Consider the following 17568-nt stretch of genomic DNA (forward strand, 5'->3'; position numbering starts at 1 on the left):
GTATCATTATATGCATATAAATGACTGGGTTTTCTTATTAGTAGTGGCATGCTGAGCAAGAGAAAACTAAAATTCCAACCAATAATAATAATATGGCATGTTATTAAGTTCACTCCTGAGAACTGTTAAAATAAATAAATAAAGGAACATGCATTTTCTGAAAGTATTCCCTATTTTTTAATTTTTTCCCTAACAGGAAACATGTATGTATAATGTTGGTTTAAGAAAATGAAGTAATCACTAATCATAGTTATGCAATGTGCCAATGTTACAAACCTCATTTATGTAGATCACTGAAAACAAATCTACAAAAAAAAATAGCATGTTACAAATATGACCATTATAGAAGATTTTTCTATAAAAATGGTAGAAAGTTATAATAGTTGTTATATCATAATAAATGTGTAAAAACAATGATCTATTTTATACAGAAGAATATAATTACATCATAACATTTCTTATGTCACCTCAATACCTCATGTCACCAGATGCGTATTCCTCAATGCCACAGAGGCTCTCCTGTCGTATTTTAAATATTCTGTTTTCTCTCCTCTATGTTATCATAATTACGTTAATGCCCAATAACTATCATAATTTTCTAATTTAAACCTCATTGTTTCGCTCCTCTGGTCAGAAAATCATTTCTACGTTGCAATCACATCCCAAGCTTCCACCAAAATTTCCAAAACCGCCACTCTCTTCTTCCGATTCATTCCCCCACCATTGGTGAGAAATGCGATTCCTCGAGGAACTACCGTTGTCACCTTCCCTGATTTCTTCACAGCTAAACCCTAATTCAACCGCCAAAGGCTATGGCGGCGGCGGCGGAGGGTTTATCGGCGGAGGATGGGTCGATAGGTGCCATGGGTTTCTACACAACACGGTTCTCGTCACTGCTTCTCTCTTCTTCGTCGCTTACTTGGCGTACGAGGCGAAGAAGAGCTTCTCCAAGCTCTCGAATAATCGGAGATCTTTCATCATGATCGGTTACTACGGCTCTCTCTGGCTCGTTAGCTTGCTCAATCTTGCTTGGTGCTGTCTCCAGGTTCGAATTCAGTTTGTTGGGTAGTGAAAAAGATTACAACTTTTGATCGAATTGGATAAGATTTGTTCAAGAGTGAGTAGTTTAGGGTTGGTGAAATTCAAATTTAGAAACTTTTTTTTTGGGCTTAGGGTAAAGTTTACTACTTTGGAAGGAGTTACATGTTGGGTTGATGTTTTTGTTAGGAAGATTCATAACTGTAGTTGAATGAAAAAGATCAGAACTTTGATTGAATTTGGACTAGCTTGTTAAAACTCTGACTATTTTAGGTTTGGTGAGACTCAAATTTAGAAACTTTTTTGGTCTTCAATAGGTCATGGGCACTGATCTTATGATGAGACTATACTACTTTGAGGGATTATACATGTAATCATTTGATAGTGTTTGGATTGGAGTGTGATCATATGTTATTTACGCAGTCACCTTGCATTGGATGAGCTTGTTAGAGACTTTTTTTAGGCTGGTGAAACTCCAATTTAAAAAGGTTTTAGTCTTGAGCTGTTCTTGGGCACTGATCTTAAAGATGAAAATGTACTACTTTGAAGTAATATACATGTAATCATTTGATAGTAATTGGATTAGGAGGATCATATGTTATACACAGTCACCTTGTATCCATTTAGCTTTTGGTTTGATTATATCATGTATATCGTGTTTTCCTGTTTGGTTGATTTGCATGTTTTAGGGATGGGAATGTGCTGATTTTAGGATGAAGTTCTACTACTTGGACGTAACATACATGTAACCATTTGATAGTAACTGAATTGGTGTTTATTAGGAAGATCATAACTGTAATCATTTGATAGTAAATGTTTTGTGTTTCCTCCTGTTTGGTTAATTTGTGTGCGTGTGGCATGTTCTTAGGGTTGGGAATGCACTCCTGGGAAGGAAGTAGCTTGGAATCTGTTGACTTTGTTCACAACATCTGGAATGTTGTTCCTGGAAGTAAGCTTGGTGGCGTTTCTCTTCCAAGGAAACTATGCAAGCGGTGCACAAGCATTAACTAGAACTTTCGTAATCTCAGGGTTTGTTATTGCTCTCGATTTACTTCTCAAGGTATCTACTCTTATACCTTCTGAAATCGCAACAAGTTTTAGAGTTGTTATGGCTGGCTGAAGTTGGTTCTGTCATCTCCTTGATCCTTGTAATTATTGCAGGCGCTTTATCTCTTTGGGTTTGGTGTGCCGTTGTTCATTGACAACAATGAGAATGTACAAAAGTACAAATGGGGATTATGGATCATTCACAAGCTTTTACTCACTGGCGTTTATGGGGTGATATTTTTCATGTACAACTCTGGCTGGAGAGAAAGATTACCCGGTAAGTTGATCAGACTTCGTGTACTCTCACTCACACTAGCCCCATAATGGCTGCTCTTCACAGGTTTCTTCTATAGTTGTATTTCTCATATTTCTTTATCTTCTTGTTTTTGACAGCAAGGCCTGCATTTTACAAGTACATAACCATCATGTTCGCCTTGTACGGACTCTACCTAGTTGCATCTGCGTTTACTGCAAACGGTGCTCACTTTGGATTCTGGTAGAAAACCTATCTAACACCGTCTTGCTTCTTTTTTTACCAGATTTTTAACACTAAAGGGGAAAATAATTAACTCAAAAATGAATGCAGGTTGTATGGGGTCATGGGTGTCTGCTACCACGCGTTATACCTTCCTCTTCTTTACATTACTTTTCTCGCAGACTTTTTCCAGGTAAATACCCCCATCATTCATCTTCTCTTTTGCTCTCATTCTCATGTGAATGGCTTTTGCTGCAGGAAGAAGATCTGAACTTGGAGAATGTATACTATTCAGAGATGAAGGATGCTGGCTTTTTCGATGCTGACTGGGAATAGGACTCTTAGTGTAGCTTCTTCATCTTCTGAAACTGTGAATAGAAGTTCGGTAGGAGTCAATGTATTGCCGCTTTTTTCAAGGCTTTAGTTTTCAGTTGTGCGTTATGTGACTGTACTACGTGTGTGTCTGTACTTTCGAGTAAAACATGTAACATCAAGGTTCTTCTCTGTTCCTCAAACTGATTAATCTGAAAGAAGGCTTTTGTAGTAGTTCAAAGATTGATACAATAAAACACTAGGGCAAAGATGTACACTAAAGCGGTTTTCTGTTGGATGAGTTCTTCAATGAGTACATCAGCGTGTTGGACTGTTGCAATCTCCTTAGCTCTTTCTTTCCCCATCGTTATCCCCAACTCTTCCTCCAAACCCATCAAATTGAGCAATGAGTTATGAGGTAAGGAAAAAAAAACACGAATGGGTGAAGCAATTTAGTGGGTAAACCGTTCCAAACCGGTCCGTTCAAGCTCGAACCAGTAACAAAATTTCAAACACACATTGCTCAAAAAAAAACATTAACAAATGTATAATTTTTTCTGTTCAATTTTACAAATAAACAAATACATTGAATAATACACATTGCAATCAGAACACTTTCAAAGAGTTTGCTTACTGCTCTCAAAACGTAGGGACAGCTCTCTGTCCCTCACAAACAAATAATACAAATATAAAAACATTACACAATGCACACATACTATCAAGCTCTACTGAGATCAGTAGGAGGGGGGTCTCTCTCCGTTGGAGAACCAGGGACGAAAGGGACAAAGCCACGCCCTCCAAAAACAGGTCTCATGAAGGAGTCATCAAACTGTCTCCAGTAGTAATGCACTGTCCTAGTGGGCCGTGTCAAGAAGCCACGTATACTGTCTGGCCGAGGAACATTGGGGTTCCCTGCAAACTCAATGAACGAGTCTTGATCTATCAGAGGGATCTGGATGGACTTTGGTGTGTTGTTGCCATCAGATAAAAAGCTAGTTGTGGCTTTCTGGTGCGGCAAAAGGAATCTTATGAGTGGTTTTGTCAACATACCAAACACCTGAAAAACACCAATTCAAGAGTTAATCATATTAAAGGATATGTTTTATGTTAACTCGGTGAACATCAAGAGATAACTTACCACTGTGCTAAAAAGACAGACGGTGATAGTACTGGTGATCATGATTGCATTCCCGCGCAAATCCGTTTTCCCAGCTCTTGTAAACTGCAATGTCAAGCAAGTGTTGTGTCATTGAAAGCTTCATCGAGAGTTTAAGTAAATAAAGAACATCTTTCTTTTTTCTTTTTAGACCTTGTTGTACGCAAGGGCCATTGATACAGCACCTCTCATAAGACCAGACCACCAAATCACAACCTGGAGGATATATATATAAACAAGCTGAGAGATCCAGAAGAATTTATTTGAACCCATTAGTACCAAGCAAGGAATGATTCATACTTGCATCTTGAAGTCGATTTTTTCACTTTGGTTCTTCTTGCCTAAGTTTGAAAGAAACGACAAGGGAAAGACGAATGCTGCTCTTCCAAGCATGAGCAAACCTATTAGGATTGAGCTCACTGCCACCGATGTTCCCGGGCTGTCACTCACTGATCTCCACTTGTCAATGTCCAATGCATCCATTCCGACGTACAAGAAGATGAATGTCTCCGCAAGAAACGACAGAGTGGCAAAGGTGTGCCTGTGTGTCATGTAAAATAAGGCATTGAGAGGGTACACAATACAAAGTGTTTTTGAACTGAGTGGAGGTTTTTTCATACTTGGTGGTGATTCTTGAGCTCTCGGTTACGTTGTGCCAGGTGTAATGAGACATCACAATCCCACAGAAGAACACAGTGAGAATACCACTCAAGTCGAAAAGCTGCAAGGCCAAAACGATATAATAATATCAGTATATACTTTGTCTCTTTGAATGCAAGTCGTGTTTGAAACTAGAATCTAACCTCAGCAAGCATATAAGAAAGATACGCCATAAGCATCATGAGGGCAACCTCTCTGTCAGTTGAGTGTCTGAGACATGCCATGTGGGAGACATCTACTTTAGACCAAACAGGAGGGAGAGTGATAATAAACAGTCATATATATTAATCTGAAAAATATACCTTCCAAAATATAGCTTTTTGATGCAATATGCACTTATCAGACCAGTCTGCAAATGCAAAATGAAATCACGAAGGGTGTGAACACAAGAGCATTGCAAATAGCATTTTGACAAGAAAGAATGGTAGAGGAGAAGAAAATGGACTTACCGCAACACCAAGTAAGGTGCTGAGGATAAACAAGTAGAAAAAGTTGCCTAGAAGTTGAAAAGCAGCTTCATGGTTAAGGTGGGTGAGGTCAAAGCTCTGAATTGCGTTGAAGATAACAACCGATGTGGCATCATTCACAACACCTTCTCCGAATACAAGACTGTAAAGCAAAGGTGTCTCATCTTGGTTCAGAACCTATACCAAACAAGAGCCATTGGTCCATTTTGTTTATGTGTTTGTAAAGTACTTTCAGTAACCGGAGTAAACACATTACCTGCAGTGTGCAGACTGAATCTGTTGCAGCGAAGATAGCACCAATTGCTGCAAATTAATAAACCAGCAAACACACTTAAGTACCCTGGAGTGAAAAAACGATTAAAGTAAAGCCATTGGTTCAGAGACATTACCAAGATAATCACCCAAGTCAAAGGTTCCAATGTCCAGTTTCTTAAAGAACTGCGTTACACCTGTTTCAAGCAACACCAGATAATCAGCTTTCAAGGGCACTTCAGCCAAACGAAATGGGAAGTAAGGTTACCTAGAGTTATGACGGTGCAAGAGATAACAGTTCCAATAGCACCAAAAAGCATAATAGTGACGAAGTTTCGGAAGAACTGTTTCTTTTTCACTTGAAACCTGAAACAGACAACAATGGAAAATAATCTTATCCATCTGAGAAATATCTGGAAAAGGAGTAAAATCCATGACAAGGACAAAGGTAGGACCACCAACGTGCACGTGAATCAATCTAACTAATTGACCAAACACATGAAGCCCTCTCTCTTTTCAACAAACACAAATTACTACAAAAGCTGATGTATGACATATTGACATGTGTTTATATAGAAGCAGAACCTAAACTTTCTTATTATCTTTAAAGTTTTCTACTTATACCACCTATAATCACATGTATGCAAGAAAAAGAAAAAAATCATCCCACCAAGGAGGAAAAGATTAAAATGGATGCAAAAAAAAAAAAAACTGACCCAGCATTGAATATAATGGGAGGCAAAAGATAAATGAAGAAAAGATCTTCACTGAAGACCAGAAGATGTGAGCTTTTTCCATTACTAATCAATAAAATGACAACACCAGTGGCCAGCCCCTGCAACCCAAAAAAAAACGTCATTCAACATGGAAACATGTGTGATTTTATATATAAATATGCAAAGTGGACACTTACAATCAATAAGGCGGTGATGGATTCGTTCATCCATCGATTCTCCTCCAAAAGATGGCCAAGGACAATACAAGCACAGAGAAGTGCAACAAAGAGATTGAGTGAAACAACAGAGGCGTGATCAGAGGCCGAAAATGAAGCCATTCTAGATACCAAAGAATCCAAAAGTGATGCCATCATTGTCCTCTTATAAGATAAGATAGATCCACCAATTTCCTCTTGCACTCCAAGATTATTATTATCGCCGATCAATGTACACAACAAAATTTATTCCACAGACATGAACAGATTACAAGTCCAAGATTCAGATATGGATCAGCAAACCGGAAATATTGTATCTTTCCGTGCTGTCCATTCAAACAAAGTCCTGTAATAACGGTATCAAAGGATGTTAGTGTAATGAAATCAAAATCCATGTGAATTGTTGTCTTTGTAATTACTCTAGATTCTCATCTTCCTCTGTTCATAAGACTATTATATAACACGCATAATCTATAAACATGATCTGTAAACAAATTAGAAAAGTAGCAGGAATAGGAAAAAAAAAAGATAAGCTTGTTTAGAGAAGAAGGAAGAACAGAGCTGAGACAAAGCAGAGATCAGGGAAGCTGAAGCTGTAATGAATCAGCTTTGAGTAAAAGGGTTTACCTTTTTTTTTATACATGAAAACATTATAAAAAAACACAAAGGGTGTTCAAAAAAGTGAATCCAAAATCTAAAGTCTCTTTAAAGCAAAAAAAAAGGCTTATCTATTAACGGTACGCCAACATATATTCACAAAAAGTTTCCATTTTTGGTAAGAACCCTATGTCTAAGCATGACATGATGAATTAGGTTGAAAGCCCAGATTTTTTTAGTTTGTTTCCCAGCAACAAACAACACACGACTTCAAAAATAATTTGAATTGCTTACAAGTTACCTGAAAGCGCTTTGGAGATTGATTCTTAAGCGATTGGAAGGAGATAGAGAGAGAGTCTCTAACGAAATAGAACAAAAGAAAAATCTAGAGGAATAAAGAGCACAAAATTACGTACCCGACTGTGAGATTTTTATACGAATCAAAATTCAAATGAGAGAGAGAGAGACGTGTACGGTCCTGCTTTGAGCAGCGAGATAAAGAGAGAGGGTATCTTTTTTTTTTGTCAACAAGAGAGAGAATATTATTATTTTCTTAATTAACACAGTAGAGATGAAGAAAAAAAAATAGACAGAACAGAAGAGAAACTGAAACAGAGAGTATTATTCTCTTCAGGTCAAACTAGTACAATGATCAAATATTGACCGTCGATTTAAACTACTTTCACTGATCTAAACAGCTTTAGAGCATCATTATTGGTGGGATGATGAAAACTCCCTAATCTTTTCTTTTTTTTTTGTTCTTTTTTTTTTAATCATGAAACCATAAGGAACATCCCTTAGTTAGGAGCTTTTTCCCATTTATTCTCCCTTGGTCCTAGTGCTCCCCCTTAAAGGATGCCTTAAAGGATACCAATAATGATGGTCTTAGATGTATCATGTATGGGATTTTATCATAAGCCATACTTTCTCACTACTGTATATCAATGTTCCAAACTAATGATACTCTTATCATGAATTCTCTTTTTAATATTTATTTTAGTAATATATTTTTTAAAGTAAGAAAAAAAATTATTTATGTACACAAGAAAATGGAATGGAACTTTTTTCATTAAAGGTTACTTAATATTTTTACAATTGTATGCCATCATCATCTTAACATATCTGATGAAGCTACCCACTTGTTCAATAATGATATTATCAGATATGCTGCACTAGCCATCCTTGGTTATAAACTGATTGCATAGCTTGTTTAATAGTATTTAGATTTTGTAAACTTAGATGAGCTAAACTAGAATAAAATACATATCTAGAAACAGAAGTCAAATTCAAAATCAGATATACGGAGATGTGAGTAAAACTATAGTTTAAATTCTATGGAATAATTTTATGAAATCATGGGGCTCTATAAAATTATACACTAGTTTGGGTGGGGGGCAGACAAATGCCCTTCTCATGGTAAACACTGCCCTGCACAAAACCTAAGTACCGGCGACAATTAACAATTAATATACATGGTTCGAGTGACAATTTTTTCAAGTATTAGCTATATTTAAATAAACGTACTTGTCATGTTCTTAAACATTGATCCAATACATGAGAAGCTAGAGCAAACACACAAACGTAAAAGATGACCATATATAGTTTTAATACAAATCATTTAAAACTCTAAATCTATCTATTGAAATCATTTAATATTTTCATTAAAAATTAAATCATTTTAAATGTTAAATTGAATACACCTCTGAAATACAACATGGATTAATTATTGGCAAATATACAATGGTCTTCTTAAGAAAAGACCTACAATGGCCTTGATTCTAATCATACGAAAGTCTGACCACGTCGTAGCAATTGTCTTCCAAAGCGATAAAATATATGAATTTCGTTAATATTGGTTATGATTCCAAATAATATACAATTAAATATTAACGTGCAAATTAGTGCCAAACAAGAAAGATGATTTATAGTCTAGGAAAACAAAGAAGGATAATATTAACATACTTAAACACAGCCGATCAACGACACCAAGTCACGTAAGCATATATCAATAATGTTGTCCCACAAACAAATTGTTTTCATTATCATGGTTATCATTCACAGATGAATTGACTCTTCCTATATTTGAAGGGCGTCAGATGAAATTTCTGTAAGAAAAATATGTGATGTCAAATAAATAGGGCGAAATTCTTATAATATAAAGTATTTAGTTCTTTTTTCAAATTACTGATCATGAACAAATGCTCGTCTACGCATTCAAGCAATATTCAAGAAATCACTAGATGATCTAAGCGATTTACTATATATATATATATATATATATATATATATTATTTATACAAAATATTTTAAATTTTGAATTGAAATTTATATTATTTTTAAAAATATACAAAATATAATAAATTAAGAATTTGTATGGATTTTATTAATTTAGTACATTTAAATCGATTTAAACCGGTTTTAATAAATTTGTTACTGTTTAAACTGATTTGAGTGGTAAAAATTGTTTAGGCTAAAACCCAGTTACTACCTAGACACCGCAAACTGATTTTTAGAACCTTGCATCCAAGTATACAATGTAATTATTTGTAACCTGCTGAGGGAAAAATGAGTATGTGAGACCTTCTACCCTGAATTTTGATGCTTGTTAGGAACAAAGTTTTGACACATCCGGGAAGTTGGGGTCGAGGGTTGGTGCCACTTGGTCAATGCGGAAACATGTTGACACTAAGTATACAAAGCTAACTCCATCGTCAAGTCTATACCTAAGATCAGTCGGAACGGTTCAAGTCGGATGAAACTGGAATAGATTCTTGTGTTGAACCTAGTTACATACTTTAATCAAATTCATTAGGAATGCAAGTTTCTGGGGAAAACAACTAATAAGCCTTACAAATCGATGACCAGTTCTTAAGAGTTTCAAAATAACACCTAAGGGCAAGAAACAAAAACAAAAAGACAATAAACTCTCTCTTCAAGCCTCACTCTTCTTCTTTTTCTTATCCTTCTTTTCCTTCTTCTTGGCAGGCATCTCAGTTTCTTCTTCCTCATGCTTCCTCTTCTTCTTCTTCTTTGAAGGTTCCTCAGTCTTAGGCTCTTCGGTCTCAGGCTCTACTTCAGCCTTCTTCTTCTTTGACTTCTTCTTAGATGGTTCCTCAGTCTTGGCTTCTTCCTCCTCTGCTTCAGCCTTCTTCTTCTTCTTTTTATCCTTCTTCACACTCTCCTCAGCTTTAGAAGTTTGTCCAGTAACAGAGTCAGCAGCAGTGTTGTAAGTCTGCACAAAATAACAATCCAACTCAGTACCACAAAATACACAGTTCCAAAAGTTCACAGAAACAAACAAGTTTTAACTGACCTTAGCAGGAGTGATCAGACCACCAGATCCCACCTTCTTATCCTTGTCATAAGCTTCAATCTTTGGTTTGCCTTTAGCTGAGCCAGAGAGACGTCCTGCGTCTTTCCCTTCCAGACTTCTCAACCTTGCTTCAAGCTGTGTCCATAACACATTACAACACATTCTCAACTCGGTTGTTCAGATTGACATGAAAGAAGAAACTATTGAAGCGTTCGTTACCTTTAAACGGTTCTCAACTCCCATACTATTGTCCTCCCCATCACCAAGAGCATCACAACGGATAGCAAGCGCAGCTTTCGCAGCTAGCGACCTCGAGATTTTACCCTTGTTCTTGGGCGCAGCTTGGCCAACCACAGATGCATGGTAGATCAGACCGTACTTAGGAGTAGCGTGTTTGGTCTTTAGAGCTCTGAAGAGAGCCTTCTCAGCTCCAAGAATCTGAATAGTGCTCCCAGGCTGCTTCGAGAGGTTCAACAAACTACCACCGTGAGAGATCAGACGAGCACCAACGAGCTCACCAACAAGGCTGGTCAGGTTCGGCGCAATCGTGTTCATCCTGCTCTTCAAGTAGTCGTAAAGCTGAGCTCTGTACTCAGAAAGAGACAGAACCTGATCGCAGAGTTCCCTGATGTGCATCAAATCAAGGTCACTCACTTCAGTTCCCATGGATATCACAGCAGCCTCTTTAAGCTCAGCTTCAACTTCATCAGCCAATATCTATAACATAAAAAAAATTTATAATTCATTTTCAAAAAACTCAGTGCAAAAGAAAAGTCTTAAGAAAGAGGTCTAACCTCAGAGAAGTCTAGCTTTGCTGCATTGATTCTGTCTCCCATTAGCTTCACAGACTTAGCATAGAGGATGTTGTCACTTATGATCTTGGCAAGCTCGGGAAAATGCCAGCCGTACCACTCACGAACCCTCATGGCGTAAGTGTTGAGCTCCTTGTCAAGGTCATCAAGCAGACCAATCGCTTGGATGATCATAGTATCAACCTTGTCAGAGCTGAACTTCAGCTTATATCTCGCAAGGCTGTGAGACAACCCCAAGCTCATCGGAGCCAAGTCTTGATCTCCCAATCCGGAGATGAGTTCGGACAACTGGCTTCTCACACCACGCAAGAGCTCCATAACACCATTGTTGTGAACACAGTTTATTCCCTAAGATGAGTGAAGAAAAAAATCCGTAAGAATCACAACTCATATTTGGGAGTAAGCAGCACATTCGGATAAAATTACACTAACCAGTTTCTCCTTGATGATGTTTCCAAGCTTGGAATCGGCAACGGCGAGGGTTTCACCTTGGCAGTTTGCTTTCAGAAACTTGCGGAGACCCTTGCTTGGAGCTCCTTCAAGCAGTTTGGCAACAGCTTCGAGAGCTTCAGAGGTGTTGTCAAACTTGTCAAAAGCTTTCAGCTTTACCATCTGTACTAACACCAAAGCGTTATGAGAAAGCTTTACGCAGATAAGCCAGAGACTAAATATATCTAAAAGAAAGAAAAAAAAGAGTCACCTTTCTGGCTGAATCTGCAGAGGAGAACACATTACCCAAATCCTACAAAACACAAGTCCACAAACAGAATAGATTAGATAAATATAACAAAAATAAATGAAGAAGCTTGTGTAGGTGAAGATGGTAACCTCAACATTGGAGAGCTTTCCTTCATCTAATACTTTAAAAACGGCGAAACCAGCTGGCGTCTCAAACAGTAGAAGCATTTTCGCAGTTTCAAGTCAACGCCTGAAAAAAATAAGATGAAAGTAAAACACTTAAATCAACTGAACGTAAAACTTAAAAAAAAAATCTTTTTCTTAGTTTATTACATGTCAATATAACCTTTATGAAAATACAGGAACTACAAGATAGACAGAACAAAAGTTCATTTAGAACTACAAAAAAAAAGTTAATAACCTGGGAACTAAAGCTAATTAGCTATTAATAAACAGAGTGTTTTTTTCTTGTTCTTAGATGACATATTATAACACTTACAACTAGATAGACAGAACACGAGTTTAATTAGAACAACAAAAAGCTAATGTCTTGGGAGCAATGGTAAGAAAACAAACTTTAAAAGAAACTCCTTTTGTCTTTTTCTTAGTTTTACATTTTACATAAAACCTTCATGAAAATACAGGAACAACAAGGCAGGCAGAACACGAGTTCAGACATACAATACTAATGCGCTAGTAATTAAACAATTTTAACAGAAGAAAATCTTTATTCGTTTACATATCATCATTTTCAAGAAAATAAAAGGAATAACATGATAGAAAGAACACGACTTTAAGGCTTCACAACAACCTCATCATCATGACCAAGAACTATACTTAAACGAATATCAAGAACTCGAAACCATGTTAGCATTAACAATGATTAGGAGAGAGGTCGAGAAAGATTCAGTACCTCGGGAGGTTACGAAGAACAGCTGCGTACGAATGAGAGAAAGAAGCTAGGAGCAGCCGCGAGATTGCTAGGGTTTAACAGGGTATTATAGTGGTTGTATAAGTGTAGGAGATTCTCAATACGGCGGCGTTTTCATACGAAGTGGCGGTTTTGTAACCTAGGGTTTTTAAAAATCCAACATTTTGAGCTCAAACTCGGCCCATTAAGTTGAATCCTGTCGGATAGTAGGCAACCCAAGAAAGTAATGCAACAAATAAATTCGTTGAGAATGAAAACAGGCCCATTTTTATTTTGTTAATAAAATGTACTATTTGTATTTTAACGTGACAAGTAAAATAAAGAACTGAAGATAATAAGTAGACATATGCAGATGATAGAAATGTGATAAAAGTGTTATAATGTCTATATTTTATTTGTAAAATTCCCTAAAAATACTCCAGTTAAATTGTGTTGAGTTCTTTAACGCCCAAACTTTTTGCTTCCTAATTTAATATTTCAACTAATTATTTTATTCATTTTAATTAAAAAATATTGATAAGTTTTAAATAAAAAATATAAAAATCTCAAATTCAAAAACAAGTATTATAAAATAATATTTTAATTTTAATTTTAGGAATAAAATAATCTGAATTGTGAATAATCTTAGTTTTCTTTTAAATATCAAATTTAATTTATTTTCTGAATATTAATACAAAATTATTTATTTTTCCTTCAATAATAAGTTTTCTAAATTTTTAAATTTCATCCAAAACTTAGTTGTTTTATTTTATTTTCGTCAAAGCAAAACTTATTTATTTTATTCCTAACATTTAGTATTAAGTTATAAAATTTTCAAAATTTGTTTGTGAATTTGGAAGCTTTTATAATTTTCTTTTGAAATTGTATCAATATTTTATTAAAGTAAACAAATTTTGAATATTAAAATGAGCACGTATTTAAAAGAATTGGTTAAATTTAAAAAAAACTAATTTGTTCAAAGAGATGAGAGTAAAAGAGTTTTTGATGGCTTTGTTTTGTAGTCTTTTGAAGTTCCTAATGACACAATACAGTATTCTTACTCTTTATGTAACAAGACTTTATACCATTTGATACATTAATGGACATAGTATTCCTCTTACATTTGTGGTCTGTAAACTCGTTAAAACATGTATATTGTTTTTTTTGTTGGTTTCACTCTAGAAAACAACAACTTGAACCAACGTTGAATTGGCCTAGTGATAAAGGGTTTGCGGTTGTAACTTCCGCCACTCGGATTCAACTCATATTGGGAGGAACTATTTACAATGCTTGGGTTTCCGGCAAAAGGGTGAAACCAAGAAAAACAACAACTTGAAAATTACTATAGCCAAAGTACGCTGAGCTTTTGGACATTGATAGATATAGCTTTAAACTTTCTCTTTCATTCTGATCTTTTTGAATCTTGGATATGCGTTGACACTAATGTGGCTTACTTCTATTTCAGCTAGGGTACAATCAAAATGAAGCTTCAAAATCTTATTATACACATCAACATATATACATATAAGTTAGTTTACATACTTTGACAACTCGATACACTTAATTACATAAGCCCCAAGAAAGAAGAATGGCTATCACTTGGCTTGGTTAATCCGAGCAGCTGCAGCTACAGAGGCGGCCACGCCGGTTGGGAAAGTAGTGAGGTGAGGATCGTTCCTCATCTCTGCACCTGTCACTCCCTCTGCATCTTTCCTTGTGGCTGGTTTGTCTGACGGTAACTTGCTTCTAGCTCCCTTTCAGAACAATCGTGTCCCCCCAAAAAAAGAACAAACATGGTCAGATCTCGCACACAAACTGTAAAAGCTGTACACAATCAATCTATCAAGACATTGGCAGGGTCTGATATTTAGGGGTCACAACTATTTTTAAGTTAAAATCTTAATAAACATTTTTGATAATTAATTTGGGAGTTGCATTAACCTATGTATAATTGTTCTTTTAACATTTGTGGGTTTGTAGCCAAAACACATGTTTCATCCGGTTGTGTCCATAACCGATTTTGAGCATTAGCATTTTACTCACAGCGAGGACAACGGCGAGCGTAGTCTTGTCGTCGTCGGAGTTAGCTCTAGCATTGAGAGTGGCAGCTGATTGAGCAGAAGCGGCAACACCACCGGGCATGATGTTGGTCCGTCCAGTGGCTCTAACCTCGGCCGCTTGTATAGCGGCTGCATCACTCCACTCCACCGGCTTATTCCCTGCCGTGAGAACCGCCGCCTCTAGAGCCTCTCCGATAGTTATTGTTCCTTCCGATGCCGGTGGATTTGCTGCCACCTTTTTCTCGTTTACTTCTTCTCCCTTCGCCTACAGATTTGAGGTTATATATTTATTCCATTTTTTAACAATTTTAGTTAGTTTTGATGGTATTATACGATATAGTATGTTAGAATGTAACACATAAATGTCGAAAGTTTTGAGAAGAATCTATTTTTTTTTGTTCAACAAGAAGAATCTACTCTAAAACACACATATTTGAATCTAACTTTTGAAAAATGTACATATTAGCTAAGAGTCTCCTAGTTATTCATTTTTTATATTTTTTTCAAAATGTAACACATGATTTAGCTCATCGGATACTTTTATGGACCTGTTCACCGGAGGCATCGGCGACAACACCTTTCTCTTTTTCCTCCGTCGCCGGGATCTTCTCGGCCTCTTCTTTTACGTCATAAGTTATAGGCTTATCCAGCTGTTCTTGGCTCATTTCTTTTTTTTTTTTTTTCAAACCTAAATTCTCTCTGTTCCTTGTATACCACGCAACACACATATGTAATGTTTAAAAACTTTATATAGTTTTGCATAAGCCATTCAATTCTGTGATCCTCTTATACAATCAGAACAAGGGGTTCTCCTTGTCTCTCTCTCATTATCTAATCTCCCTTCTAACTAGCCAATATAGAAATCCCACACATACATATATAGTGTTAGACCTGGGCGTTAGGTGTCCCATTCGGTATCGGTCCTGATTATTTACAAATCTAATTTAATATTAAGTAAACTATCTAAATTAGCTAAAAAATTAATCAAACAACAAAAATATTTTGAATACTTTAAAATATCTAAATCATCTTAAAATATATAAAACATTAGTATATTTAACTAATTTCATATATTATCGGATTCTAATTTGAATTTCGGTTCGGTTCGGATTATAACCAAACACCAAAGTACTAAGCTCATAAGTCCCATTTAGATATTTTTATATAGCAGTTCGGATTCGGTTACAGTTTTTTTGGTTCGGGTTTAGGTAGGTACTTCGGGTTAACGTAAAAACGCCCAGACCTATATAGTGTTATAACATTTGATTCGGTTTTGACTAAACCAAATAAATCGAGTGTGGAAAAAGTAAACCGAGTTAATATTATCCGCCGGTTTAGCGTAGTCGATACAATCCGGTTAGGGTATTAATTAGGGTTTCATTCAACAAAGTTTTCAGCTTCACTAGAGAAGAAACAATCACTTCCTTTTACTCCGCCGATCCCCACCTGCTTCGCTCACCGTCTCGCCGGCGTTTCACAGGTGTTTCTTTTAGTTCTCTCTCTCTCTCTCTTTCACATATCTCACAAAGTTTCAGCCTTTTCTCGTCTCTGCTGTTCTGAATTTTGAATTTGTCAGCTCAGTAACGATCTCAGTGTTGTTGTTTGATCCATAGAGAGAAGGAGGAAGAAGAATGGATTCGAGACCCAGTGGACCAGCGATGTTGACGGCGGAGGAGCAAGCCGTTTTAAACGAAGGAATCGGTTTGATACTTTCACGGTGGACTGCCATGCGTGCCGCCGTCGATAACGGCTGGGGCGGCCGAGATTCTCATCAGAAAGCCGAACGCACCGTTTCCAATGTTCTTCATTACTTCATCCATCTGAAAGGTTTCATCTTTATTAATAATTTCCATTAAAAAAGTTTCGATTTTTATCCAAAGCCTGTATTAAAGATGATGTCTTTCTGATCACTTGTCTCTCGTGTGTTCCTCTTTCTTGTAGATCCAACGATGGGTTTTGATGGGTTAGCTGATATTCTAGAGAATGGTCTTCATGAGCTTAACACTGTGGCTGATGATGGAAGCCTCGAGGAGGTATATACAATTTTGGTTTAATTCCCTTTTTTTGTTGGTACTGATAGTGTTTCCTTCTGTGTTGTGCTACTGAAAGGTGACAGAGACGTTGCTAGATTTGTATTATGAATGCCTTGAAGGCAACTACCAAAGGGTTGAGACACTGAGGGTAACTAGTTCTCAGACTAGTGCAAGAGTTGTCAAGGTTTGTAACTGTATTTTTTTTCAGACATTCTCTCTAGATATCGGCTGTAATGAAGACACGCATGAGATTCAGTTTAGATTCCATTAATGTCCAGTAGTCCTTTGGTAATCCATGTCTGCTTGATTTCATTAGTTATAGAGTTTTGGTGATTGGGAGAGTTTTTTCAAAAATGTTATGCATTTGTAGTTTGGTTAAGATCATTTCTTAGAAATGAAGGCTTTCTTGGTATTGCAGGTTTCAAACGGTAACGATGAGGATGATGAGGAAAGCGATGATGAAAATGAGGAGGATACAGACATGATGGTGGATGCATCTGAGCAATCCTCAAACCGGTTACCAGAAGCCATGCCGGTTGATGAACCAAAAGCTGATGATGGCTGGACGGTAGTTCCAAGTAGAAAAAACAAGGGCAAGAGGAACTAAACGGTTTTAGGTTCCAATGGTGTTGTGTAATATCTCAACAGTTTTGGTTTGTTTTGTTTTATTACTTAAATAAATACTATTTTGATTGTTACTCTTTTAACTTTTTAAACAACATCAGAAGGTTGTGTTACTGTTTTTATACATACTAATCTGCTTTGGATTCTCATTCACTTGGAAGATATCTCCTCTCTATGTTCATTGTTGATGCACACACTACAGA

General features: G+C 36.5%; 5 protein-coding genes across 6 annotated transcripts; 2 read left to right on the plus strand and 3 right to left on the minus strand.

Annotated features, from left to right (window-relative positions):
- The first annotated feature begins 639 nt into the window (after positions 1-639).
- LOC108828114 (protein CANDIDATE G-PROTEIN COUPLED RECEPTOR 8) lies at positions 640-3106 on the plus strand. Its single transcript, XM_018601686.2, has 6 exons — positions 640-1045; positions 1907-2098; positions 2200-2362; positions 2479-2581; positions 2672-2753; positions 2819-3106. Exons 1-6 carry the CDS (start codon positions 734-736, stop codon positions 2894-2896), a joined length of 930 nt encoding a protein of 309 aa, XP_018457188.1. The 5' UTR covers positions 640-733; the 3' UTR covers positions 2897-3106.
- Positions 3107-3391: 285 nt separating this feature from the next.
- LOC108828113 (sodium/hydrogen exchanger 1) lies at positions 3392-7483 on the minus strand. 2 transcript variants are annotated; one of them, XM_056994074.1, is made up of 14 exons: positions 7352-7483; positions 6321-6684; positions 6124-6242; positions 5676-5773; positions 5545-5604; positions 5412-5458; positions 5138-5332; positions 4991-5037; positions 4832-4898; positions 4649-4749; positions 4329-4569; positions 4182-4244; positions 4011-4094; positions 3392-3929 (listed from the first exon to the last, which is right to left on the minus strand). In XM_056994074.1, the coding sequence occupies exons 2-14, from the start codon at positions 6495-6497 to the stop codon at positions 3591-3593; spliced, it is 1638 nt and encodes a 545-aa protein (XP_056850054.1). In that variant the 5' UTR covers positions 6498-6684; positions 7352-7483; the 3' UTR covers positions 3392-3590. The 2 variants fall into 2 exon arrangements, with proteins under 2 accessions (XP_056850054.1, XP_018457186.1); XM_018601684.2 differs by having other exon boundaries at positions 7237-7393.
- Positions 7484-9726: 2243 nt separating this feature from the next.
- LOC108828556 (probable nucleolar protein 5-1) lies at positions 9727-12788 on the minus strand. The gene is made up of 8 exons (XM_018602286.2): positions 12652-12788; positions 11889-11988; positions 11761-11802; positions 11493-11672; positions 11043-11408; positions 10468-10965; positions 10249-10383; positions 9727-10167 (listed from the first exon to the last, which is right to left on the minus strand). Exons 2-8 carry the CDS (start codon positions 11964-11966, stop codon positions 9868-9870), a joined length of 1599 nt encoding a protein of 532 aa, XP_018457788.1. The 5' UTR covers positions 11967-11988; positions 12652-12788; the 3' UTR covers positions 9727-9867.
- Positions 12789-14207: 1419 nt separating this feature from the next.
- Positions 14208-15400, minus strand: LOC108826966 (late embryogenesis abundant protein 47-like). The gene is made up of 3 exons (XM_018600307.2): positions 15257-15400; positions 14692-14973; positions 14208-14402 (listed from the first exon to the last, which is right to left on the minus strand). Exons 1-3 carry the CDS (start codon positions 15371-15373, stop codon positions 14244-14246), a joined length of 558 nt encoding a protein of 185 aa, XP_018455809.1. The 5' UTR covers positions 15374-15400; the 3' UTR covers positions 14208-14243.
- Positions 15401-16051: 651 nt separating this feature from the next.
- On the plus strand, positions 16052-17518 carry LOC108823520 (uncharacterized). Its single transcript, XM_018596746.2, has 5 exons — positions 16052-16188; positions 16322-16535; positions 16650-16741; positions 16818-16925; positions 17160-17518. The coding sequence occupies exons 2-5, from the start codon at positions 16340-16342 to the stop codon at positions 17346-17348; spliced, it is 585 nt and encodes a 194-aa protein (XP_018452248.1). The 5' UTR covers positions 16052-16188; positions 16322-16339; the 3' UTR covers positions 17349-17518.
- The last annotated feature ends 50 nt before the right edge of the window (positions 17519-17568 follow it).

Source organism: Raphanus sativus, chromosome 9 (genome assembly GCF_000801105.2).
Source record: "Raphanus sativus cultivar WK10039 chromosome 9, ASM80110v3, whole genome shotgun sequence".
NCBI lineage: Eukaryota > Viridiplantae > Streptophyta > Magnoliopsida > Brassicales > Brassicaceae > Raphanus > Raphanus sativus.